Source organism: Condylura cristata, unplaced genomic scaffold (assembly GCF_000260355.1).
Source record: "Condylura cristata isolate star-nosed mole 26May11 unplaced genomic scaffold, ConCri1.0 scaffold00013, whole genome shotgun sequence".
Lineage (NCBI taxonomy): Eukaryota > Metazoa > Chordata > Mammalia > Eulipotyphla > Talpidae > Condylura > Condylura cristata.
Genome location: NW_004567114.1, coordinates 6433497 through 6460526, shown reverse-complemented (window position 1 = coordinate 6460526; position 27030 = coordinate 6433497). Strand labels below are relative to the sequence as shown.

At 52.3% G+C, this 27030-nt stretch overlaps 2 protein-coding genes across 2 annotated transcripts in view; both read right to left on the bottom strand.

Moving 5' to 3' along the window:
- The window catches only part of SERPINA9 (serpin peptidase inhibitor, clade A (alpha-1 antiproteinase, antitrypsin), member 9), a 6653-nt gene extending 5455 nt beyond the window's left edge, over nt 1-1198 (bottom strand). The window contains exon 1 of the mRNA XM_012724435.1: nt 568-1198. Coding sequence (XP_012579889.1) covers nt 568-1198 — 631 coding nt within the window. The remainder of the gene's footprint in view (nt 1-567) is intronic.
- A 2165-nt stretch (nt 1199-3363) lies between these two features.
- On the bottom strand, nt 3364-25917 carry SERPINA12 (serpin peptidase inhibitor, clade A (alpha-1 antiproteinase, antitrypsin), member 12). Its single transcript, XM_004682028.2, has 6 exons — nt 25284-25917; nt 23354-23624; nt 16739-16886; nt 16357-16544; nt 15268-15355; nt 3364-3474 (listed from the first exon to the last, which is right to left on the bottom strand). Exons 1-6 carry the CDS (start codon nt 25915-25917, stop codon nt 3364-3366), a joined length of 1440 nt encoding a protein of 479 aa, XP_004682085.2.
- Nucleotides 25918-27030: the final 1113 nt, after the last annotated feature.

The following is a 27030-nucleotide window of genomic DNA, read 5'->3' as shown; positions in this document are numbered from 1 at the left end:
TGCTCTCTAGGGCACAGTGCCTTCACCCCAGGGCTGCCTGCTCTCTAGGGCACAGTGCCTTCACCCCAGGGCTGCCTGCTCTCTAGGGCACAGTGTCTATATAAACTGTAAAGCACTTGCCACATGCCCAGGGGCTGTGAATGACCGTCATATTGACTAGCCACCTTTCCCCTAATAAAGTGTTCACACCCTAGGTTTGCTTCTTCAGCTGGGCTGCCAGGGAGCTCTGTGGCCTCCTCCAGCTGCCCTCTGGGCAGCTCCTGGTGACAGGAGATGAGCTTCTTCTGCCCAAGACCACTTCCAGATTGTTCTCTGGGCTGCTCACTGACCCTCAGAGCTCAGACTTGGGCTCTCCGAGACAGAACTGAGTACACCCCGCGTGCCCTGAGAGGTAAGTCCAGTGAGCGGTCCAGGCCATCAACCCACTCACTGCAGACTTGTCAGAACTAAGCGCTCCCGGTCACCACCCCGCTGTCAGAGTTTGTCTAGCTTCTTGTTTGACTGGATGGGAGGGAGAGGTAAGAAAAAAGAACCATTCAAATCAAAACCAACCTCTCGGAGTCTTACCTTTAAAGAAAACGTGGTTCACTAGGACCATCGCCGTCATCGGCTCCAGCTCTTGGACTAAGCCCACGACCTTCCCGTTGGTCTCCTTCTCCACGTAGCCATTGATCCGCGCCAGGGCAGTGGAGGTGTTGGAGAAATCGGTAGAGAGGACTTCCGCCTCATACAGCCTCTTGACATCCACCAAAAACTGTTCTTGCAGCCTCAGCTCCTTCCTGATGAAGAGGACACTCCCCATCTTCACGCACAGGTCCTGGTTGGGGACGTTGAGGGAGTGGACCAGATGCTGGAAGCCCCGGTGGATGGCCGCCTCTGGCGTGTGTTGGGGGTTGAAGCCCAAGCCCCGGAGGATCTGGCTCTTGGTGGTGGAGCGGGCCCCGAGGGACAGCATGGCCAGGGAGGCAGAGACGCTCAGGGGAGAGAAGACGACGTTCTGATTCGGGGTCTTCAACACCAGCCTCCGGTACAGGCGGAAGGCGAAGTCGGTGTTGCTGGAGGCCACCTGGGAGGTGGTGGTGCCCTTTGTGGAGGAGGGTTGGGGAGCACCTCGGTTAGGGGGCCTGGATGGATGCACACAGCGGATAGGAGCACAGAGGCTAATCACTAGGAGCACTCCATAAAAGGCGGGTGCCATTTTGGAATGAAGTAAGTCTGCAAGAGAGGAGAAAGACATGGACGGGAGGTGAGCTGAGCATCCTGGCCCGGAATCGGAGCCTTTCCATGCCCCACGAAACTGGCTGCAGAAAGGGAATGAGTGGGACAGTGGACAGGGCCCCGGCCATTGGGCCCTCACAGCAGCCATTATGGCTGTCCTTGTTTCACAGATGGTGAGCGGGTTCCGAGAGCTTGTGGAACCGACCAAGTCACACAGCCAGTCTGTGCAGGACTCAATCCCAAATACCAGAACCCATGCCCACTGCCCTTTTAAAGTTAGGAATGCACTGCTCTCGGTCATTTCCCCACCGAAAGCAAACTGTAAAGTCCGAACTGTAGTGGCCAGAAGGAATCTCCCATTCCTTGCAGGTCCTTCCAAGCGTCCTTAATTCCTCTCGTAAAGACCGAATCGATTCCTCGCCCTCACGGTCCACCCCCAGACCCGGGCATTTACTCGCCTTCTGAACCCGAGCGAACGGAAGGCGGAGCTGGTTCTGCGGTCCTGCAGTGCCCCGAGCAAAGGCGGCCGCGGCTGAGCTGAGGCTCGCGACACGCCTGCCTGTCCCAGCACATGCACCGGCCCGCCCGGCAAGGCTGGCCGAGAATTCCAGACGGAACCACCCCGAGGCCGACGTCTGGAGCAGGACAGCACTGGGCTGGCCTCCAACTCTGAGGCTCAGGTGGGTTTTCAGCTTCCCGGGACTCGGGCTATCTTTTCTGTTCTCTGACCAGGGACACCTGTCTGTACCTCCCAGAGCCGGCAGGAGGGTGGAGTGATCCACGTGATAGCCACGCTCCCAGCAACTTCTTGGTGGGAACTGAATTTATGACAACTGCGTAATATTTCTCTTGCCAGATATGACTAGACTTGGAAGGATTTGGGATTGAGACGATATCAAGAGTCGTTTTGCTAAGTCATTCTTTGGGGAAGCTCAATTTCTTTCTATGTCCTTTTTATTTTATTTGGGCAATTTTTGTTGTGTGACTTCATGTCTGTCTATTTGAGCACAGCTGAGTTTTCTCTCCAGCTTTATTCAAATGCATCCACCCTCGGAGTGGACTCTTCAGCTCCCAGTCCCAGGCTGACCTCCAAGCTCTCCCGCCCTGAGCCCGGCCCTTCCTCGCCCTTCTCTCAGGGGACCACCCGCCCCCGCAGCTCTGCACTCCTGGGCCTCCCTCCCTCCCCAAGCCCAGGGAGCACCACCAGCCCCACATCCCTCCCAACCCTTGCCCTGCCTTTGGTCCAGACTCCCCTGCCCTTCCCGGTGCACCCCAAAGGCTCTGGACTACTCTATTTCCAGCGGACCATGTTTCTTCCACTCATTTTTCTCCAAGTCACTGAAGTGAACTCGACCAGTATCTGACCCAGCATGGGTGCCATTTCCTGGGGTAGAGGGCCACGCCCTCCACCCAGACCACACCCTCCGTCCGGGCCACGCCCTCCGCCCAGACCACACCCCACCCAGGCCACGCCCTCCGTCCAGGCCACACCCCATCCAGGCCACACCCCATCCTGGCCACGCTCGGTCCAGGCCACGCCCTCCTGTCCTGCCATGCCCCTGGTCAGGTCTCACCCTACAAGTTAACCCCTGCCCCTCTCTCCCTAGGGCCTGTCTGTCCTCCTTCAGCTTCTACAGCATAACTCATGATCCGCCCCCTCCATCACCCCCACTCTCCCACACCCCAGCTGGCCCCCACACTCCCTGCTACATCCCTGGCCCCCCCGATGCCTCGTGCGCCTGCGCTGGCTTCTCTCCTGGGCTGCCGACTTCCCTTGGAACAGCCCTTCTTTCTCACCCTAGAATACTCCACTTGGACTTTCACCCTCCCTCACCCCCTTCCCTGTGTTCCTCATCATCACCCCAAGCTGCACACCTACTTCTTAAGCCTGGCTTCTGTTTCTGCACAGCTTGTCACCGACGGCAGGATCTCCATCGCACCATCTTTAGGTCCTTGAAGGACAGAGACCACTTATTCACGACTCCTGCACGCACTCCATTGCATTTGGCATGTGCATTTAGCAGGCTTGCGGTGAGGCGTTGGGGGTACAGTGGAGGACAGAAAGCAGGGTTCTGCCCCATAGAGAGCACAGATAACTCTGTGTCTCTTCTGCGCAGGTGAAGAGACTGCGGTGGGGAAGCAGAGTCAGTGGGTCTGGATGGTGTGACTACCCGTGAAGACCTTGTTGATGCTAGCAGGGTGAAGGCGGTCAGGGGAGAAGAGCGGTTTGGGCACGAAAACCACCTGTGCAAAGCCCTAGAGGGCAAGAAGGTGGGTTGATGGGGCAGGTGAAGCAACGCCAGGCGCAGTAGCCGTGAAACCCTGAGCAGGGGGGCGCCCACACGCCTGACCTCTGGCCCAGGGATGATGTGGACAAGGCTTCATCCACATGGAGCTTTCAAGGATGATTCTGGAGCTGTGTGTGGCCCTCATTACTCGAACCCAGCCACCCCAGGGCACAGTGTCAGACTGTGCTCCCTCCGGAGCTAAGAAACCTCTCACTGTGTCAGGACTTGGGGGGAGGGGGCCACGAGAGTGTCCACCTGGAGAGACAGGTTACGGAAACCTTGAATTTCTCCTATTTGATGAACTTAGTGACAGGCTGGAGGCTTAAGTCATGAGATGAGGGGTCTGCTGTACATTTGTAAGGGACAGGTCAGCAGCGCACCTGGGTGGGCTGGCCTACTGGGCAGGTGGGCTCAGCAGGCCCTGGGGCCTCAGTGAGCAAGGGGCAGCCCTTGATCTTGGCGGTCAAGCAAAGGCAGAGGCTCGGAAGACCCTGCGCTTCCTTCCCAGCTCAGAGAAGCGGGCTGTGCTGAAAGAACAGCCCCCATGGGTGGCTTTGCCCTGAGTCCAGAGTCTCAAGCCTCGCTGTCCTCAGGGGAGAGGGCGGCTCGAGGGTGCACCTGCCTCACTCCCGGACAGTGCTGCTGGAGGCCGGGAGCCCAAGCTGTGGGGGCTGTGGCACTTCCGCTTCACCCCCCTTGGCTTGGGTGGGGCGAGCTTCTCCCTGGGCTGTGACAGGACAAGTCACTTCTCCAGGCCTGGGACAGTGGGCACAAAGGGCGGGTCCCTGCGCTCTGGGGGGACGGAGGGGTTTCTGACAAAGCTCATTAAAATTTGAACTCCTCACCAGCCTGGTCACTTCCCAGGCCAGTTCCTGCCCCCACCCTGAGGCCACCGCTGTGGCCTCAGTCCTCCAGGGTCCTCTCTCATCCTGACCACCAGCGAGGCTCTGCCCTCTGGCTGGAAGGAGCTGTCTGTCCCGTGCCTGCCCCTGTCTGGGTCCCTCCCTGCAGCCACCCTACCCCTTCCTCAGCCTCACTCCTCAGCCCTAGTCCCCCCCTGCAGACAGATGGGGTGCGCTTTCCAGGGGCCGCTCTGTCAGTCAGGCACACACATTCCCAAGTAGCTCCCCAGTGGCCTCAGGACAGAAGCTCCCGGCATCCAGCTGGCCTCATCCTAACCACCCTACTGTTTAAAATTTGCTGGAAGATTCCGGTTTGCTGGAAGTTGGTGGGACCTCGCCCGCCCTCCCCGTCCTCCTGTGTGTTTACGGGCTGCCTTTCATTCCCAAACTCCAGACTACCTGGGCCTTTGACTCTGTGACAAACACTTGGGGCAAGACCCCGAACCTGGGCTAACCCAGCAGCCATTGCTGGGCTCTCCTGGAGAAGGTGCCCCGCACCCCAAGGTCTGAGTCCGCAATCCGGCTACCTGGGAACTTCACAGTGACCGACTCCCTCCCCCCAAAGGCGGCCAGGGCCTCAGCTCTTTCCACTTCTCTGAGATGCGCCCCTCAGCCCACAGGCTCGCATGTGTGAACACCACTCTGGCGGCACCCCCCACACACAAAGCACCATAGACAGCCGCCCCCCAACCCTGATGTCACAGAGAGGCGCTGCGGCCCCCATCAGAGCCCCTGCCTGCCCCAGCACTCTTCCCTGCCCTCCCTTCATATCTCCTCAGCCTCTCCCACCGCAAGCGCTGTTCATCCTCGTAAACTCAAAAAACTTCCTGTAGCCACCCAGGACACATACAACTCTGTCTTCTCCATTTCACTTCTCTCATTTTCTTAATTGGATTCTTGCCCTTGACTTGTTCCATCTTCCCCATTAAAACAAAGCACCATAGTGAAGCGGGTTGGTGCGCTGCACTGCGAAGCTAAGCCAAGCTGTGGCTGCTTTAGCGCGAGTTCAATCCCCGCCCCGGAGGTGACCCACATGCGCGGTAGACCTCTCCTGACCTGCCTGCTGCTCCCCTCAGCAATGTACTTCATCCATCTGCCTGTTCTGCCCCCACCCCTCTGTCTTTGGTGAATCCTTCACTGCCCCTGCACCTCTGGCCTGTACCCCAGTTCTGTATGCATCAATATATTTTTTTAAATCCTTTAAAAAAAAACCAAAAAACACCAGAAACCTCTTCTTGCTTCTTGTGCTCTTCCCCACAACCCCAGCACAAACCCTCGCGCCCTCTGTCCTCACGACCCCCATGGCCTCACCTCCTACCCACTGGCCCACCAGGGCCCACTCCGGCTGGCCTCTGCATTCACAGGGGCAGAAGCAGCCCAGACCATGTCTAGTTGGTCTTGCCCAACTTCCCAGTAGCACCTGGCTGTGGGACCACTCCTGGCTTCTCACCCAGCTCTTACCCTCTGGCTGGCTCTGGGCTTCTGCGCTTTCCTGTATCTCTGTCTCTGCTCTTCCTCCTCTTTCACCTTCGTGGGCTCCTCTTCTCCTGCCCAGTCCTTAGAGTTGGGGCGCCTTGGCACTGTGCTCACATGAATCCCTCCTCTCCCCAGCCAGTCTCATCATCCCCATAACTCCATTACAAAGGACACGTGATGATTATTTTTAATCTCCAGCCCCGACCTCTCCTCTGAACTCCATACCTTTAACTGCCTAATTGCTATCTCCACCTAAAGTCTTAAATGAGCCTTAAACTCAAACTGGCACAAACAAGTCAGTCTATTTCCCAAACACCAGCTCCCGACAGAAGTTACAACCGACACGTCTTTCCACATCTCCGTCTGTGGCAGCACCATTCAGCTCGTTATTCAAGCCGAGGACTCATCACTCATCCCTGCACCTCCTTCTTCCTCATTCTCCACGTTAACACCTCACTTACCTATTTAAGTGTCTCAGTCACCTCCCATTTGCTCGAGTGGGCACTGGAACCTTTAATCCCACCTACATGGTCCGGGCTCCGCTGGCTGCTGGCTCTGGACTGTTACGCCCAGCCATTCTGCCTACCTTTATGTCCCTCACAGGTGATGTCTGTTGAGTTCTGTTCCTGAAGTTCCCACCATCCCCCTCACCTAGCACTTTCCCCTAACTCCTGTTCATTGTATGGCCTCATGTCTTTTCCTCTCAGAAGCTCTCTTTGACCTCCCAGATACTGAGAATGCCTCCTGTTGAATGTTTGTGTCATACCACTGACCTCTTATTTAAGTACTTATCACTGTCACAATTTCATGTTTATTTGTGTGACTAAAAATTTAATCGATCGAGGAACTTGCTGAGCTTGTTGCTTGTTCTCTTCCTACACCCATTTGACCAAGACGAATGCATGAAAATGAAATGAAATGAGCAATTTACCTCTGAGGGGTGATGAGCTAGAGAGACACTTTTGGTATCATAACAAAGTTGATAGTTACATAGGTATATGCATATGGAAAATTTGAACTGAGTCAAATTGAGTTGACTTGTTCTTCTGGCCAGAGAAAAGGAACTGATACTGGTGGATAGTTGTAAATAGAAAAGCTGGACAAAATATATAAGACAATTGGGACACTGAAAAAAAGATTCCTGAAACAATTTAGAAAGTAAACAGTAGGCAAGAGGGGGGGAAAAAAAAGAAGTAAGCTCTGTGAGTGTCCCAATTTTCAGACTAACATCACTCTTTGGTCAGGGATAACCCAAGGAGAGTGTGGTAGGCTTGTAGAGCTTAGAGACAGACTTCACAGTCTGGAAAATCTCGGGAAGCTATAGCTTATGCAGCAAAAATGTGTGTTGCCTTAAGTCCAAGATAAATAGTAAGCGTTGCATGCATAAAATGAAATTCCACAGGGCCAATCAAAAAGAAGATGAAGCTGAACAATTTCCAGAGCAGATAGTGTGGGGAGACATTTAAATTGACCAGACAGAGTAAAGAGATCTCACTGAAAGCCTGGGCATTCTTAGAGACCTGGAAGTGTCACATCTTGACATCAGGGCTGACTAACTTTGGTGTAAAAGTACTTTTCTTTTTTTAATTTATTTATGTAAAGAACTGGGGTAGAGGCCAGAGATGCAGGGAGTGAGAAGATTCACCAGAGACAGAATGGGGAGCAGAACAGGCAGATTGACTGAAATACTCTGCTGAGGGGAGCAGCGGGCTGGTCAGGTTAGGTCTGCTGTGCTATGTGGGTCACCTCCCTGGCCAGGGATCAAACTCCTGCTGCAGTGGCTGTGATAGCTTCATGATGCTGTGCTGCTTTAACCTGTTGTACCACCAGGGAGGGTCCAAAAGTACTCCTTTTTTTTTTTTTTACTTATTTAAAGCTACTCTTAACATCCTAATAAAGCTTAAGAAAACATGCCCTATGGGGTAAAACAGATCTACAAGTAATTTATGTGACTGTCCCCACAAATGTCAACACACTTTAAGGAAGGCAAGCAATCCAGGAAACAAAATTATAATGTCACAATGTCCAGCATGCCATTAAAAATCTCTAGACATACTATGAAATAACAAAGTATGACCTTTGTTTAGAAGAAATATTCAGTCAGTAGACATGGGCTAGAATCAACTGAGATGATGTCATTAACAGAGAAGGACATTAAAACAGCTACTTAAACATGTTTAAATAAGAAAACATTGATATTACATGAGAAAAATGCAAAGCTATAACAAAAGAATCAAATGAACCTTTTAGAAATGAAAATTTCAGTATTTGAAATGAAGAACTCACTAAAAATGACAAAACTTAAGAGAAAAAATGTAGAAGAAAGATCAGTAAACTTAAAAACACAGCAATCGGAAATATCAGAACTCAGAGAGCAAACTGGGAGCCCAGAGGTCTGTGGTTCAAAATTATGTTGTCTAAGATAAGTGTAGCTGGAATTCAAGGCGAAAAGGGGGTCAAGGGGAACAAAGCAATAATAGAAAAATTTGTGTATGAGCTCTATGAAAACGATAAACCAGTAAATCAATAAAATTAAAGTAAACATTACAAATGAACACCTATTAGTAAAATAGAGGGAAGGACCACAGCCCTGTCATTTCTGGCCCTGCTCTGGTGACTACACATGACTCTGCTGGCCTAGACTGTCCTTCCCACTCTCGCCTCCTGGTGAACTCCTTTCCATCCTGCCACTCCCATTCCAAATCACCCACTCCAGAATTTCCTTGGATCTACAGAAATCTGCCCCTCCCTTTACAAACACCTGGAGCAAACCTGAGTAATTTACCTTCTTGTGTGTCTCTCTGATTAGACCTTCCAGCCCTTGAGTAGCTTCCTCCAGGGTAGGCGCTGTGATCAGCAGGAACGGGGAGTAAGGAGAGAACAAAGGGCATATAAAGATGGATGGAGTAGGAGGGAAGTCAGGAGTCACAAGGGCTAACTCGGAGACTTGCCCACACTCAGGAACTTTCGTGAAGGTCACAGTTGATGCAACTTCCTTCAGATGGGCAGGTGTGGGGTTTTCCCAGGTCTCGTATCAGCGGAACATGTGTCCTCATTAAAATGTGGATTCCCAGGCCCAACCAGGGAAACTATGGAGCTAGACTTAAAAGATAAGAACACTTGGAACCACACAGATTTTATATTGTTTGATATCCTTGCAAAAAAGTCATCAGGATTTTGATAGATACTGTGTTGAATTGTCATAGGTAACATGGTAACTGTTATGATATTTATTCTGGCAGTCCATGATCACAGTATGGTTTTCCATTTCTTTTTGTCTTTGACTTCTTTTAAAGTTTTCAGTGTGGAGGTCCTTCACCTCCTTAAGTTTTGCTTGCTAGTATCTCATTCTTTCTGATGCATTTGCAGGTAGAGTTTTAAAAGTTTCTCTTAATTTCTAATTCAGTGCTTGCATATGGAAATGCAACTGATTTTTTTGTGCATTGACTGTGCTTTACTGTTTGTAGTTTTTCTGTAGAGTCTTTCAGGTTCTCTGTGTATATAATTATATCATCTTCTGAGTAGTGTTAGTTTCACTTCTTTTAGAAACTGGATTCCTCTTATGTCTTTTCTTGTCATATTGCTCTGGTTAGGACTCCAGTACTATGACAAACAATAATGAGAGTGGACATCCTTGTCTTGTTCCTGATTATAGTAGAAATGCTTTCCATAAAAGAGAAGTCATAAAACCAACCTAAGTGCCCAATAACAGGCGATTGGAAAAAGAAGCTGGAATTTATACTCAATGGAACCAAACTCAGCTATTAAAAATATGAAATATTACCTCTTGGGACAAAATTGTGGCTTTGATTGTGTTAGGTGAAATATATCAGAAGGTGAATGATAGATCTAGAATAGCTTCACTTATTTCTAGAAAAGAAATAATAACAAAACCCATATACTATAAAAATACAACAAAAATGATTCCTAGACTTAGTGAAAAATCTACTGGTTACCAGAGGGAACATGGCGAGGAAGGAGGGCAGCAGGAAAGAAAGGGAGGAGGCACTGGCACAGGGCTTTGGTGGAGGTTGAGTGAAGCAGATGTGCATATGAAAGATTAAAAATGTGACTCCAAAGATAGGCATGTTAATGACTGACAAATTGATAAAAGTAAAAATTAAGGAATTTATTGCTTCAAGAAGAGAAGAGGTGGCAATGAGCAGACCCAGGTGCTTTCTCCCGCTACAGTCTCTGCCCTTGTCCCAAAGACGCTGTCCAAGGTTACCTCCTCGTTGAGCTCATCAGACCCTGGGGTTTCAAGGTCTTTCTGGAGAGTCTGCTTCTCTCCACATGATCAGCCCAAGGCTACTGGGTCAGTAACAAAGAGGAGCAGGACCCCATGGACCAGGAAGAGGGAACTTTATCCCAAGCCCATCTTCCTCCATGGAACCTCTTCTGCCAGCTCCAGGCCTCTCAGACTCTTCCTTCCCTGACTATGGTATCTCTGACCTTTTTCTCATGTCTTCAAGCATCTGTCATATCTCTTGTTTGTGGATATCTGCATATCACCTTTGAAACCTACTTTATCTTTATGCTTTTCTCTTCATACATACATACACACATACATTTCACCTATTTTTGAAGTTGACTATGGAGCCTATTGGGTGCCTCAAAGTTGGACTACCAATGCCCTCTTCACCAGGATCTCCTCTTTGTGGTCCCTCAACAAACATCCCTGTGGATTTGCCCAACTGTCTCAGGGGTAAGGAGCCAGAGTTCCCCACATTCTCTTTTGCTGCAACATTGCTCTTTTCTTAGCCTGCCTGATTAGCTGGCAGACTTTTAAGAATCTGAGCTGGGCTGAGGGTAGAGAAGAGGGGGTAGATCCCACGAAGATCCCTTCCTGCCCCTGGAGAAATTGTGTCTGTCAGTTTTGTTGGAAATGATTTGACAAGGTGTCGGGTCATTATTTCAATAGTGTGGAGCAGGGCTACCTGTTCTGGGATGTGGGGTGGCTCTTCATTCTGGAGGGCCCCTTCCCAGCCAAATCCAAGGGTCTGTGATTCTTTTGCATCACGCTGAGACAGTAGCCTGCATCTCACTGTATTGGGGGACAAGAAACTGTCAAGGGAACCACCCCACAGACTGCCCCTTACACTCTGATTTCCAAGGACATAGGATGGGAGCCTCCAGGCGCTAAGTGGGTTTACATGCATCACACCATTTAATCTCCCAATACCCTGCAAGGTGGACATGACAGCCCCCACTTCCCAGAGAGGAAAAACTAAAGATGGGTACAGTCAACTGTCTTATCTAATGTCACAAACCAAACACATGGCAGAGCTGGGACTTGAACTTCAGCCCATCTGACTCCAGACAGACTGACTCCCACCTCCCCCTCCCCAAACCTCCAACCAATTGAAGCCCCCACAATAAAATCCATAAAATGAAGAAAGATCATTAAGTGCAACATGGTATCCTGGGACAGGTAAAGCTATTGCTTATATTATAAGGTGGAAATACAAATTTCAGTGAATACACCAGTGACCCTCCAGGTAAAACCAGTATCTCCTGGTTCTGTTAGCTGTTAATACTGGGGAGACAGGAAATTCTGCACTAATTTCACAACTTTTCTATAAATATTAACTAGTCCAACACAGAAACATTTATTGAAGGAGGAGGAAGATGAGATAAGGAAGGAAGGAAGGGACAGAGGGAGAAAGGGAAGGAGGGAGGGAGAGAAGGAGAAAGGGAAGGAGGGAGGGAAGGAACTCGCTGCTAGTCACGTAAGCGATGGACGCCTTCTGGTCGGGCAACCTCAGGCTTTCTGCCAGGATCTGGAGTCACGAACTGGCAAAACCCCTCCTTCTCCAGCTTTCTTTGCTGATCTCTCAAAGAGCAAGTCTCTCCTTGGTCCAGCCTGTCTGTGTGATCACCACGTGTCTACGAATTCTCCTCAGCAAAGCAGGACCCGCTTTGGGCTCCCAGGCTGGAGTGGGTCACAGGGCTGGGATTTCATCACCGGTTGGCTTCATTTTGTGTGATTTTTACAGTTAGTTTCCATTTGTTTCACGTGTTCTACATGTGATACTAATTTTAATGCTTAATGAAATTCTTTTTTTTTTTTTTTAAGATGACTTGATTTAAAGCTCAGGGTGTTTTTTTGCATAAAAGAACTGGGGTGTAGGCCAAAGTTGTAGGGGTGAGCAGAGTCACCAGAGACAAAATGGGGAGCAGGTATATCTACTGAAATCCATGCTGAGAGGAGCAGCGGCAAGGTCCCTGGTGGGGGATCAAACTTAGAACAACAGATGACAGCACTGAGACTTAGCCCCTAGGCTCAGGAGGGCCCTGAACTCAATCTGGAATAAACAATAATGTGGAAGAGCCAGGAATTCAATGACAGTCATGAAATTTGGGCCTGAGCCCACAGAGACTGTCCTGTCACTTCCTATATGAGTGTCAGGTGTTGTCCAGAAAGGGCTTTCAGAGATCACCCTGGGGAGCCCCAGGGTTGCGTAAAAGGGAAATGGAGGTGCAGGAAGGAGGTATTTGCCTAGGCCACTCAGCCAACATCTGGAAGAAGCAGGGAGGAGAACTGGGGCTTCCTGTGATTAGTCTTGCCAGCATCCCAGTCGCTTGTGGTGTGTGCCCACGAGAATGCCCTCCGCCCGGGCACACGCACTCAGCCTCCTGGCCCCTGGGATGCTGCAAGAGGTGGGACTGCTCCTCCCAGCGGCACAAAGTCTTCATCACAACAGGGAAGGAGACGGGGCTCCCTACCCAGCCCCTGCTGTTGGGCCCACACGCTGTTGGTTGGGGTCAACGCCTCTCCGATCGTCATGTTCCCCCTCTCTGGGCATCTCCTAGGCCAGAAAGCGCCAGAGGTAGACTGTGCCAGAGACCAGGGAGAGCAGAATCGTAAAATCTGTTGTCTCAACCATGTCGCCTCAACTGGGTCAACCCTGTCACCCCACCTGCTCCACTTAGTGGGCCTGTTTCTTCCTGACTCCCACTGTTCCTTCTCTGCCTCTGCTCCCCGGCCTGGGGCCGCCACCAGCACAAGCAGCTGAGGCTGTTTTGCTCCCTGAGGTGTGTCAGGCCCGGGACGGCCAGGCAGGGTGGACACTCAGCAGGTGCTAGTAAGAGGAACGGGGAGCAGGTTGGGAAAATGTCTCAGAGCCCCCCCCATTTCTAGACCGTGGGGCCTTGGGTGAGTTGTGTGGCCTTCTGGAGCCTCAGGGTCCACATCTGTAAGATGGGGTGGCCTCCTGACTTGAGGGTCAGCAGGGCCGTGTGGGAGAGGGCTCCTGTGTGGCACCAGGCTGTGGCCAGACATCAGTGCGTGTTCGCTGCAACAACACCATGTCACTCTTCCTTCCCTCAGGGGTTGGTCAGTCCACAGACCTCTGGCCTGGGAAGCTTTCTCAGAAGCCGTAGGAGTCGAGCTATTCTGAAAGAGTGATTCACAGTGGGAAAGGACAGGTGGGAGGAGAGAATGAGGAAACAGGGGAGCCTGGGCGGGCGGGCGGTGGGCACTGGCGCAGGGAGGGGGCTCCGCGGCCGGCGTGTTCCCCAGGCCCACGCCACGCAGCAGGCACGGCCACCCCAGCTCACGTGACTCCCTCCCAGTGGAGAGGGGGCTCTGGCCCGTTCCCCTCAGGGCAACTGCGTGGCCATCTTCCTTTGCGGCAAACACACCGAGCACGTCCTGCGGGGTCTGCCCTGGCCAGGCTCTGTGGACACGGGGACGCCCAGTCTGCAGCCACAGGGACACTTGTAACGGACATCTTCGCCCGGCCGCCTCCCATAGCTCCTCGGGTAAGATCGTGGCTCTCCCTGCGGCCACCCCCTCTCTGGCCCCCCCCCAACCCTCCTCAGTGTGTGGCTCTGGTGATGTTCATGTTATGTTGGTCCACGCTACCATCCCACCCTGGGTTTCTGCTCTGGGGGTCCCCTCAGCCACTCCCCAAGTGCCTTCCCCTCTCTTTCTTCCCCAGATGGAAAGTCTTTAGTAGAGAAGGATGAAAATAGGGGTGGGAAGGTAGGAAATCATACAGGGAAGCATTTAAAATGTGCGACAGTCACGTTTAGAAATAAGTAACTAAACGGCTCCACATCTGTTGGGAAAACCAGCCAGTGACTTTGTATGATTAACTCACCAGGAAACACACCTCTGTGCACTGGTAATTAATAATACAATTCAAACACAAACAGGCTCCCAGCTTTTGGGTCCCCCACCCCCCAAAAGCTTGGCTTGAGCCCCTGGCTGGCTCAAGTGTCTTGAAGTGACTGGGCTCTCCAGGCTGGGTCATCATGGATGCTGGGTCATCCAGCCACTCATTCATCCACCCATATCTCCCTCCATCCCCACCACGGGAGGAGCAGGAATAGAATTCGTGTATCCTGAGCCCCACTAAGCTCCCAACACTTCATCAAGCACATGATCAAAGCGCAGGTGTGTGGTGTCCAGTTTGTGGCTGCTTCTCCTGGGGTTAGCCCATGCAGGGGAGGCCCGGTCTATCTGTCTCCGCAGCTAGTCCAGGCACTGCGCCCCTTAAGTGATTATTTAACACAGGGGGTGGAAGGGAAATTCAGATCCAGAAGCCATCACAATGCGTGGAGATGCATGCTTTATTGAGGTGCTGCTTGGAAGGTGCCGGACAGGGAGAGACAATTTCATAAACTGGGCATAGCGGACTGGGTGCTCATGGCGTGTAGGAGCTGGTCAGGCAGGAGGTGGAGGGGACGGCAGAGGCAAAGCTTGGGGATGCCTCTTAGGAAAGACGCCGGTATGAGAGTGGGGAAGGCACCCGCGTGCCGTGCTGCGTGCCTACTATGTGCCAGGCGTCTCGCCAGTCTCGTGCCACCCGACAGGTCCTCAGGCTTGTGGGGTAGCTATGATCACCCCCTCTAGGAGGGTGAGCTGCTGAGGCTCAGAGGGGTGAAAGGACTTGCTGCACACTGCCGGCCACCCCCTCCCCAGTGACGCCCGCGGCGCAGCTGGAATATGACTCAGGGTTTCTGGTTCTGTGTCCCCACACCCACCCCTCGGGCTGGTGTCAGGGAAACAGCGCAGACACTGTGGCGATGCTAACCCCTGCTCCACACCTGTGCCCCGGGGTCTCCGCCTGCGCCCCCTCCCAGCCTCCCAAAGCGGTGGCTCTGGTGTGCTGTTGAAACTCAGCACCGTAAACTGGCTCCTCGCTCCCTTCTGCCTTCCCGCCAGCCCGGCTGTGGGCTGGGTCTCCAGGGCCCTGTGGGTGACCAGGCAGGAGGGAGAGGAGGTGCTGGCTGCATACACACATGCAGAGGGGCCCTGGGCAGCTCTCTTACCTCGGAGAGGAGCGAAGCAGGACTAGCTGACCCCCAGGTCGGCATGGAACCCCTCTCCTCCTGCCCTGAGCCAGCAGGACAGCCATTTGCTGCCCGTGGCTAACCTGGATGGCCACGGGGAAGCGTGCATCTCCCTGTGCCTCTGTTTCCGTATCCGCCATAAGGGCGTCCACTTTGGGGACCCACAGGTAGCTTTGATGAGAACACAAAAGGCACAATGAGCTGTGAATCGCTAGGCACAGCCAGGGGGTGCCAGCTGGAGCCAGCTCAGTGCCAAACCCCATAGAGTGCCGGTTCCCACAACAGCAGCGGCAGCGAGCATGGCAGCTGGCACTCACTGCGAGAGAAGCTCTGGAGTCAGCGGCTGGACTTAGGCGCTCCACAGGCTCCTGATCTAAAGGGCCACTGCGCAGCTGTGCCCCGGCGCCCCCTGGTGTTCATGGCTGACCCCGCGAGGCTGTATTCTGGGACAGGTGCCTGAACCCCACCGCCTGCCGCTGAGCTCGCTGACAGATGGAGCCCAAGCTCTCCTTTGCCGGCTCCGCCACAGCCTCCAGGCACCGAGAGCTAGGGCGACTCCGGGGTGCCCCGTTCTAGTGCTGGGCCAGCTCCACCCCTGCTTTGCCACCTGCCAGGAGGCCAGGCTGCACCCAGAGCTCCACATGGGCCTCTTGGGGGGGTCACTTCGAGGCTCACGTGCGAAAGACCCAAGCCACGGCTCACAAAGGGGAACTCACTTCTAAAGCAGAGTGCTGGCTTCCTGCAAGTCCCAAAGGGGAGGGTGCTGTCTTACTCGGACACACAGAGCTAGGGACGCCGAGAGGGCACGTGGCTTCCCCAAAGACACTCTAGGATATGAACTCGGGTCTGCTGCGCTCAACCCCAGACACCTGCCGGGGCTCACAGCTTCCCCAAATCATCCACCGACAGTCCGCAGGCATGGGGGGGGCGGGGCGGGCGGGGGTACCCTCTGCCTGCAGGGAGGGTCACTGCCAGCCAGGTGGGTGGGGTGTGGCACCCAGCCCTGGGATTTGATGTGCCGGGAGGGGCTCGAGGAGGGGTGTGTGCGGCTTATTCGGCCAAGGGTCGTGGTGCTCTGGAGGATGTGGGTTCGATGAGAAGGCCCCTGTGGTCTCAGTCCCAGGGTGACCCAGGAGCCCCAGCCCCAGGCTGCGGCCGGGGCTCTCCCTTACTTCTCCGTCGGGTCCGTAATCTTGCCCAGGAAGAGCAGGGACGATGTGGTCTTTTCTGTAATCACCAGCAGGAAGGGCCTGTTCATCTTGACGGACAGCGGCTTTTCCATGGGCAGCGTCTGCGCGCCGGAGCCCGCGGCCGCCTCGGTTCCCTTCTCGTCCATCCTCATGGTGGCTTTGTGCACGGCCTGTGGGGGCAGGAGCCGGGGAAAGCTGAGGCTGGGTGGTCATGGCTCACCCAGGGTCACCCGGCTGGCCGGGGACAGAGCTGCCCTGGGGCCCGGCGACTGGGGGCTCAGGTGGCCCCCAACATGCGGCACTGCCTCCCCCCCCCCGGGCTGTGCGAAGACCCCCGAGGCCAGGCCAGGCCAGGCAGACTGACCTCGCTCACTTTCAGGCTGTGGTTGGGGGAGATCCTGGTGAGGTCGCCGTGCTCCTCAAAGACCTTGCTGACGCCCAGGTAGGAGAGCATCTTCTTGAGGTCGTAGGTGCCTGTGATGGAGAACTTGGGCATGGACACGTCAGCCACCCTGGAGAGTAGCGATGACCAGTGAGCAGCAGATCCCTGGGCTCTCCAGGGCAGGCCTGGGGCTGGTGAGGGGTGAGACATCTGCCCCCTGAGGCCCCACGCCTCGAGCCACGGAATGCCACAACCCTGGGGCGTTGGTTTTAGGGCCCCTCCTCTCTGAGCGAGGTCCCGCTTTCCCTCAGACCTCTCCAGATCCTCATCCAGAGCAAGTATCCACTGTCTCAGGGCCTCCTCTGCTTCAGGCCCGAGGGCCTCAGCCTCACAAGCACCCTGACCGCAACGGCAGAGCCCCGAGTCTGAGCTCACGTCCACACTGCGCCCCACGAGCTCAGCAGCTCTCACTGATGCTCTCACCTCTCTAGGCCGCTCGGGGCAACTAATGCTGACAATCGTAATACCCGCGGGCAGCAGTGCAGGGCCAATGCAGGGGGACCGGCAGGGCCACTGGTCAGCCCGCTCGCCCTGGAGTTAGCAGCTGTGGTCCCCTGGGAGCAGGGCAGGGCTGGGCCACGCCGGGGCCTGCGTCAGACACCTGTGGGCCCTGGACTCCTGGCCACCTGATCCCTGAGCCTTTCCAAGGATCCCATCTTCTCGCCTGCCCATCGTAAATGGCATCTGCCTGGCCATTCCCAGGTCTGACCACACAGTCGCCATCCTCAAAACAAGCCCAGAAACAGCTCCCTGGCCCTGCTCGCCTGGCCAGCTTCCAGCCCACTGCTTTCCCCTCTCCATAGAAGCTGTCTTCCCCACGCAGTCCCGCCCTTCCATTGTCACCTCAACCAGCTAGGCCTTTGTCCCCAACATCCTCTCCAAGGAGCTCTTTCCAGAGACGCTGCTGACTGTGGCTGGATGGACCAGAGCCACCGGGGCTTGCTGGGAGCAGCAGGGCTGGGCCTGCGTCCACCTTGAAGCGCTTCTACTGGGCTCATATCTCCGGTGCCACCATCTCTGGCCTCCCCGGCCCTGCCAAGCACCTGGGACCCAAGCCCCAGGCCCAGGTCCTCTCTCTTCCCACCATCCATCCCCAAGACTCCGTCTTTGTCATGACTTCAAGTACCTGTGATGGGGCAAGTGACCCCGAACTTAGCATCCCACTCAACTATCCACCCATCAAAGACTTGCCGCGGCCTGCCGTCTACCAGCCCCCTTCAAGGTGTGGAGTGTCCTCCACGAACAGAACAGCAAGTCCACATCCAGGATGTGGCCTGTCTGTATGTGGATGCTCCTCGGCCCTAAGCAAAGAGGGAACGCTGCCTCTTACAGCCACACGAAGGCGTTCAAGGGAGTGGGTGCAGTGACACACGCTGGGAGGACAAATATTGGCTGTTTCTACAGAAGATGATTTGGGGCTTCCCTGGTGGTGCAGTGGATTAAAGCGCAGCACTATGAAGCTCTCTGCAGCCACTGCAGCACGAGTCTGATCCCTGGCCAGGGAGCTGACCCACATGGTACAGCAGACCTCTCCTGTCTCTCCTGCTGCTCCCCTCAGCAGTGGATTTCTGCCTGTTCTGCTCTGCTCCTCACTCTATCTCGAGTGAATCCTCTCACCTCCTATGCCTCTGGCCTTACCTCAGTTCTTGTATGCATAAATAACTATTTAAAAAAAGATGATTTAACAAAGCAAGTTCCTTATAAAAACCAGAGGACATTGATCAAGGAGCTGAGGTTTCTGAGGGTGAAGAATCAAAGGCGTTTCAGGGATGGTGGATGGGGAAAAGAATGATTCAAATGTTTACGATAAGCCTGCCGAGTCCCAGCCCTGAGGAAGAAGACCCCTTGCAGCCAGATACCTTCAGGACACCAGCTTGCCAGCCAACCCAGAAACAACCTTCCAGAATGAAATCATTGCCCAAACGTCAGTGGTGAGCAGCAAGGCTGTTGCTGGCTGCTGTGCCGAGCAGAGGGGAGGGGAAGAAAGACTGTTGGGTCTCTCAAGCAACACCCTGAGGAATCAACTGACAGAACAGACAGGGATACTCCTGCATCCAACACCTCCGTCTTTAGAAGAACTGGTAATATTTGATGTGCGAGATTTAGGTCATGGCCAGAGATGCAATGGAAATAATCAGTCCATTCAGTTCATTTCAAACTACTAACAGGAATCATTAAAAACAAACAAAAACGTGCCATTGGGTCTGTGTAGCCAAGAAGATGGACACCAGCAATGCCTCAGGGCTACCAGACTGGTAGCTGTGTGTGAGAAAGCAGCCTGGGGAAGAGCTCAGATCGCACCTGGGAGTCAAGGATGCTGGGGTGAAAGGAGGAGCGGAGCAAACTTTGAAGGAGGCAAAGGCATTAGGCAATTTGGGCTTTTGTATCTTGAGGGAAATGGAACCAAGGTAGGGTTTGCACGGAAGAGTGACATGTTCTTGCTAAGGGTCTAAAAGGATAGTTTGTCTGCTCTGTTAAGAAGATCTCTTGGTGATGAGAGGAAGGGACAAGAGTTGAAGCTGGGAGATCACCTGGAAGCCAGAGTGGTGGCTGGGAAAGATCAGATTCTGGATATAATTGACTTGGGACATTGCTTTCTAGCATCATATGAGTTTCAGGTGTACAGCAACATGTGAAATGTGTTACATTAAGTTCAATTCCATCCTTCATAGACAAATATCCCTCTTTGCCCTATGAGCCTGTCCTGGTTCTCCTTGCCTTCTGGCAACCACTAACTAGACTTTTAGTCCAAAGGCTTATTTTTGTCTTATTGTTCTCCATAAACCGCATATGAGTAAAATCACATGGTGTCTTCTCCCTCAGTCTGACTTACTTCATTAAGCACGATTCCTCTTGGCTCCTCCATGTTGTTGCAAATAGCATGGTTTCACTTTTTATGGCTCAGTAGTATTCCACGGCATCTATACCACCTCTTTATCCATTTGTCTGTCCATGGGCACTTAGGTTGTTTCCCACTCTCCACTATTGTAAATAATGTGGCGGTAAACACAGAGTTGCATATATTTATTCAAATTAGGGTGTTTATGTCTTTGAGGTAAATACCCACAAGTGAGTAACTGGATCGTATGGACTCCATTTTCTGAGGAGTCTTCATCCTGCTTTCCACAGTGGCTGTGCTGGTTTCCATTCCCACCAACAGTGCACAAGGTTTTCTTCCCTCCACATCCTCTCTGACAACTTCCTTCTTATCTTTTGAATAACAGCCATCCTCACAGGTGTGAAGGATGACTCATTGTTGGTTTGATTTGCATTTCACTAATAGGAAGAGATGAGGAAATCTTCATGTGCCTATTGACCATAGATGTGTCTTCTTTGCAAAAGTTTGTCTTTTGATCTTCTGCCCATTTTTTTTTTTTAAGATTTATTTATTTGTACATACATAACTGGGGTACAGGCCAGAGGCTCAGGGGCGGTGAGAGGTTTCACCAGAGACAGAGTGGGGAACAGAACAGGCAGATCGACGAAGTACACTGCTGAGGGGAGCAGTGGGCGGGTCAGGAGAGGTCTGCCGCGCCATGTGGTCACCTCCGGGGCAGGCAGGAATCGAACTCATGCTGAAGTGGCTTTAGGTTCTCAATGCAGTGCTTTAACCCGCTGCGCCACCAGGGAGGGCCCTTCTGCCCATTTTTAACTGTTTGGTTCTTGCTGCTGCTGTGAGTTCTTTATATATTGTGGTTATTAACGCCTTGCTGCCATACGATTTGCAAGTATCTTCTTCCAGTCAGTGGGATGTCTATTTGTTTCTTTTTCCATGTGAGGGAACTTGTCAACTCTCACTTCTTTGAAGACGTTCTCTGCTCTCTTCTCTCTCCCCCCTTCTAGGGTACCCATTATTCTTATATTGCCTTTCTTAGTGGAGTTGAATAAGATAATCCTCATACGGTTTCTTCATTTTTTTTTTTTTACATTTTATATCTCTGTATTTTCCACCTGATTTATTTGTATTTTACTTTCTTTGAGCCCACTGATACATTTTTCCACTTGGTCTATTCTGTTTCTATAACTTTAATTTGTTGAATTTTTCATATCCTGAATCTGTTATTTTCTTGCTTAAGGCTGCAATTTCTACCTTTTACTTGTTAATTTTATTTCATTAGTTTGTTTTCTACGTTTTTTTTTATCCTGATTAGTAACTCTGAGTTCTCTTTCATCACTTTGACTTGCTTTTCTGAATTTTCTTCTGCCTCTTTGAATTTCTTTATTATAGCAATTTTGAACCCTCTTGTCCTCCTGACAGGGAGATATAATATTCCATGTTGCTGGATTCTGGAGAGTTGTTCTCTCCGTGTGATGTTATATGACCTTGAGGTCTCAAAGTACACGGTGTCATACTTCACATATCCACGTTGCTTCTTTAAATTTCCCTGTTTTCTTTTTTAATCTTGATTGACAACTTAGAGAATGGAACCACTTTTATTTTTCTAGCAGGTAGCTGGATTGTGGCTAGCAGGTGGCTTGCAGGATTGCATTGGATTTGTTACTCCTGCTGGCTTCCAGGGGCAGATTTCTACTAGCAGGGTGGAAGAGGGAGTGGGCGGGGCCAGCCACTATTGGGCGGGGCCAGCCACTATTGCTTGTAGACATGGTTTCTGCTTGTAGAACCCCTGATCTCCCTCCTGTCTGGGGCCGCAGACCTGGGCCTCCGTGGTTTGTCCGCCGTGAGTCTCCTCCATGAAGTCTGCACAAGCGGCAAGGCAGTGTACCCCCCCCATGAATGCAGCCCCACCCTGAGCTTGGGGTGCTCTCGGTAGCGTCTCCCGACTAACAGTCAGCCACGCCTCTGCGGAGCAAGGCGGGGGAACCTTCCCTATTGCCATCCTGGTTCACATGTAACTTAAAGAAGAGTTAATGGGATCCCCTGAAAGGCAGAATGCAGATCTGGAGACCAGGGAGCCATCAGGGATGACCCCGAGATCGTTAGCTTGAGCGAGTGAACGGGGAATTGCCTTTGATTGAGACTAGAAGCTCGAAGATGTTACACAAAGGGAAATCAGCGGAGGTCAGGGCTAAACTCCCACTAGGTACAGGGTTGCGCTGGCCCTGAGGCGGGGACGCTGTGTCTACCCGTAGAACAACGCACTGGAAACTCCGAGCCTGCTGCCCTCGTGAAAGGGCGAATACGACTAGAAAAAAAGTGTGAGCCCCGCGGTACTCACGCACGAGGCTGGAGAAAGTGGGAGCAGCAAAGGAAACGGAGCAGAGGCATGGAAACCAAGCGGGTGTGGGGTCCTGGGGACCAGGCACAGGGGAAGAGGAGAAAGGGTCCCCGCTTGTGTGGGCCTTTGGAGAACAACGATGTGCCCGCGTGCCCTGACTCTTTCCAGAGTCCTGTGAGGTCAGCGCTGTGATAACTGCGTCACAGGTGAGAGCTGGGTCTCCGCTCAGGCTGGGCGCACACTTTTCCTTCTGTTTCAGGGGGCAGAGCCTGCCAACCCTGGCAGGTTCCTGATCTTTTAGGGGCGTGGGGTGTGCTGTGCAAAAAGCCCACGGTGCAGCCGCTCCCTTGGGTGGGGTCCCACGTAGTCCGCAGCCCGTCCCGGCATCCCTCCCCCCAACACTGTGGTTTATCTGAAGTATCCCGAGCCAGAATTTTCCTCTCGCCCACTTTCGGCTAATTTAGATATCCGAGACTCGCTCTGAAATTCCTCCAGGGGTGTGTTCTGTGCGGAAGAATCGGCAGCGGGCTAGTCACCACCAGGGGCAGCCCTGCCCTGTCCCAGCGTCGTCCACTGCTCTCAGACCCTCCTTGGCTCCTACCAGCATGTGGGAATGGCAGAGGCTGACCACACCAACGTTCTGGGTGGATGGCGCTCGCAGGGCGGAGGAAAGAATGCAAAGAGCAGGGAGGAGGACGCGCTGACTCGGTTCCGGCCCAAGCAGAAACTGCCCTCTCTCCTCGGGACACGCTGCCTGTCCTGCTGCTAGGAACCACGCTTATCTACCCATCACCAAGGTCCAGGACTTAACTACACTAGCCTTCTTCTTCCTGATAAAATCGTCAATAACAAAGATCCTGAGCAGGATTCTAGAGGCCTACCTTAGATCTGTTCCAATTATATATATATTTAAAAATACTTTTATATGACACCCCAGCTGAAAACATTATTCCATGTACAATGAACAGCTCCCAGCTCCCTTTAGCACCCCATGTGTTTCTTCTGGAAGTTTCCTTGTGCTCAGGTTGCCCTTCTCCATCCTTACAAATCACAACTGATCCTTGAGGATTCAATGCCACCTCCTCCATGCAGCCCTCCCTGACCACGACCAAGCCACCAGGTTTTTGCTCCATCTGCTGTACTCTCAAAATTGTAACACGTCTTCCTCTATCAGTAAGTATTTCACTGCATCCCTATGACTTATTTTCCAGTCAGCATCCTGCCCAAATACAAGTTCATCTCAGAGCTCAGCCTTGGTCATGAAGTGGGAACTCGATACTTCTGGGATAGGAGAAGTAAAATGAAAGGGAGGGAGGAGAAGAAATGGAAAGATGGCGCAGGCACCAGAAACCCTTTTTACCTTCGTGTGATTACAGTTTTCCATCTGGCCAAAGTGTCTGTCTTCAAGGCCTTCTCCACAGTCTTCATCTTGCCCTCATCTGGGAGGATGAAGGTGGCAGTGATGTTGCCCTGGTAGGGCATCTCCAGGACCGTGCAGGCAAGCTCGTCATCACGGCCCACTTCGTACATGCCCCCGTGGGACATCATGGGCACCTTCGCCGTCTTGTTTCCATCCATAAGGAAATCTTCCTCTTTGGTTTCTTTTGGATCAAACTCCTGTTGCCACCTAGCTTAAGATTGAAGAAAGACAAAGTCACATGAGCTTCCTGAGGGGGGAAGGGGACAGGAGACAGCTGACCACTGGCCTCTGTCCACCAGGCTTCAAGGGAGGGACTGCATACTCAGAATCCAGGACCCCTACCCCATGCCTGACCAGAAGACCTCTGGTAAGATGGTGTGGGTATGGCGATCCGCTCCCGAGGAGGCCAGGAACAGGTTGCCCAGCTGAAGGGGAGCTGCAGATGGCCTCAAGCCCAGCCCTAAGCCAGGGTGCTCCTGCGGCTGAGAAAGTACACAGATTGTACCCCAGAAGAGAAGACTGGATTGTCCTGAGCAGGCACTACTGGGGTCTGATGTGAGTGTACTTGACACTGCAGGTCAGTCCTGAGGGACTGCTGTCACTGGGCTAAGAAGACTGCCCTTGGGAGCCCGCTGAAGAGCAGCAAACACTCCCAAACTGGACTGTGAACTCCTTCTTTCTGGCCTGAGGGTGAGCTGATGCTACTGGGCATGACTCAGACCTGGCCTTTTCACACCAGCTATCCTCCAACCCCAGTATAGGGCTCAGCAGCGCCTTCGTCTGGGTTCAAATTCTGTTTCCACTGTTTGCAAGGGCTGACCTTAGAAAAGTGGTTCAGCCTTCCTGGGCTTCAGTGTCTTCATCTGGAGAATGAGGACATTAATGGTGCCTCACTGGACTGTCGTGAGATGGAGCAGAAAAGGCAGCAGAGCACAGTGACAGTGTATAGTAAGTTTTGACTGGATGCCAGTCATCACTCTTGTGATTCCTGTAGTGATCTAGTGAATGTTGGGGCTGTGGGAAGTTTCAGATTCTTCTTTCTCCCTTTACTTGGTACAAATTAAGATTTAACACTACCATTATCTCCCCTTTCTCCTGTATGGCCATCTATGTCCCTGTGGATTTTGGAAGAAATGTACTTCTGTATCCAGGACCACATTACTGACAACCTGGCAGTGATCTTGCTGAAACTGAGGCCTGCCAGCTGCTGATTTTCAACTCTGTTGGCCAACCTTTATGTGCTGGAGTGTGTGAGTGGGTGTGCGCAGTTGTAGGGGAGAATGGAACTGGATCTTAGAACATTGCTCCATCTTCCTGTATACTCTCTTGCCCTCAGATAAGGAGAATCTACAAAATGTGATAAAGAGACCAGGGCATTCCCCACCCCCACAGTGATCATCAGCACCATCGTTGATAGTATCAGATGGCTGCTGGGGGTGGTTAGAAAGTACAGGGTCCTCAGACCACGAGAAGTGGTTTATAACCCTAACTCCACTGACTGGTTTTGAAACTCAGAGCAAGTCAATTAACCTCTCCAAGTTTACTTCCCTTATCCAGAAAAATGGGAAAAAATATAGTGTTACCCCAATATCTAAAACCAGTGTTGTGGATAACTAGTAAAATGAAAACATACACAGAGGGAATAATTTATACTTTGCAATTTCTCATACCTTTTCACTGTGAATCCAAGTAGCTCCCCTCTGAGGTATGTGTCAAGAAACTATGTACCAAGAGACTGTGCAGATAACAAGGAGGGCTTCTGAGTTAGTTGCAATTGAACTCAAAGTCACAGAGCAAGTGACCAACCCAGGGTTCTAATCCGAGCCCACTGTTCATTATCCTCTCCAGGCCAACACGCACCACGTCTTACCTCGAAAGAAAATGCAATTTATCAGCAGCATCACAGTGCCAGGGGCTATACTGTTGATCAGGTCGTCAATCATCCCCTGGGTTTTCTGACTGACATAGTCATTGATCTGTTGTCGTGCATTTTCCAAGTTATGGAAGTCAGCAGGGATAGTGTCTGCGTTGTACATTTTCTTGACATTTTTCTGAAACTTTGGCTCTAGCTGCACCTTCTGGTCGACGAACAAGGCATTCTCCAGGCCCAGGCTGAGATCCTGGTTCCCCTGGTTCAGCCTGGGGATGAGGGTATGGAAACCCTCATGAAGGTCTTTCTCGGACATATCCCTGAAATTGAATCCTTGTTTGATCTCAGCCTGGGTGGAGTCCTGGGCACCCAGACACAGCATGGAGAAGGCTGTAGAAATACTCAAGGGGGAAAAGAAGATATTCTTGCTGGGCTTGTTGGTGGCCAACTTCTTGAACAGCTTGAAGCCAAACTGTGTGTTCCGTCTGGCAAGCTCCTGGGCCACCCTCCTGCTCTTCCATGCCGAGAACTGTTTCACTATTCCGTGATTGTTTGGAGGGAAACTGGGCTTCAGAAGACCTTCTGCAGTGAGGAGGCCAACCAGAAGCAGGCCCAAGCCCAGCATAGGGTTCATTTTCCCTGGAAAGTGTCCTGTTGAGTGACAGACATGAGGTGAGCAAAGAAAAGAATAAAAGACTCCCATCCCCTTTCTTATCTATAAGCAAAACCAAATGAAGGAGTCATTCAGTGGCTTGTGTCGCGCAAAAAGTTTGTAAGTGCTTTGATGCAGGGCTTTGAAGTCCCCAGATCAAGCTATACTTGAAGTCCACCCATGTCCATTTTTACCAGTTACAGGTCAATACGTTTCCCCTTTAGAGTTAGCCACTTTGAGTTGGAATTTTTTATTTATTTGTTTATTGCCATACAAAGGAATTCTGAGTAATTTGCAGAAATCAAGCAAGCCCTTGGCCAAGATCACTGAGCTTTAAGTGGTGAATAACCACTCCAGGAGACCCCAGGTCTCTAACACAACGTCCCCACACTCTTGCCAGAGAAGAGAGTTGGGCAGTGGAAAGGAGAATAAAGGACTGTTTCTTCCACCAACCTGCCAGCTTTGACATCTCCCAACAGACCTGAGAGAGACTGGGGAAGGAACTTCCTTTTCCGGTTTTCCCTTCACCCTTATTCCTCACGCTGCAGAAAGCTGCCAGAGGGCTAATCCAAAACGTTTGCTGATTTATCGAGCTAGTTGTGCTCTTGTCGCTGATTTTTATACCAGTTTATATGTTGAAATGAAGACAGGCTTCCTGTTTGGGTCTCTGCTACCTGTATGCATTTTCCAGTAATTTAGTTACTTGTGTGTGTGACGTGTGGGCAACAGAATGGCCCTCCGCAGGCAGGTGCCTCCCTGAGGAGCAGAGCCTGAGACATTCGTGTGCTGTGGGTCCAGAAAGTGCGCTCAGACGGAGCCCCTTGGGAAGTGGGGGAACAGGCCAGGAGCAGAACCCGGACGGCCCGGGGTGCACCTAGCCTTGGCCTTACGACACCGTGGCACTCACCTTGTGACACGGGCTGAACTCTTGTGTGGAATTGTCCATCTGTGGCTGTGGCCTGTCCCCAGGATGCAGAGACTGGGGTGAACTTCCTAGGTTTGTGAGCTCCCCCCACCAGAGGCTGTTTTCTGGAGTGAGGGGGCAGCTGTGTGGTGGTAGCGTTCGTGTTCCTGGCACCACTACCTAGGGGACCT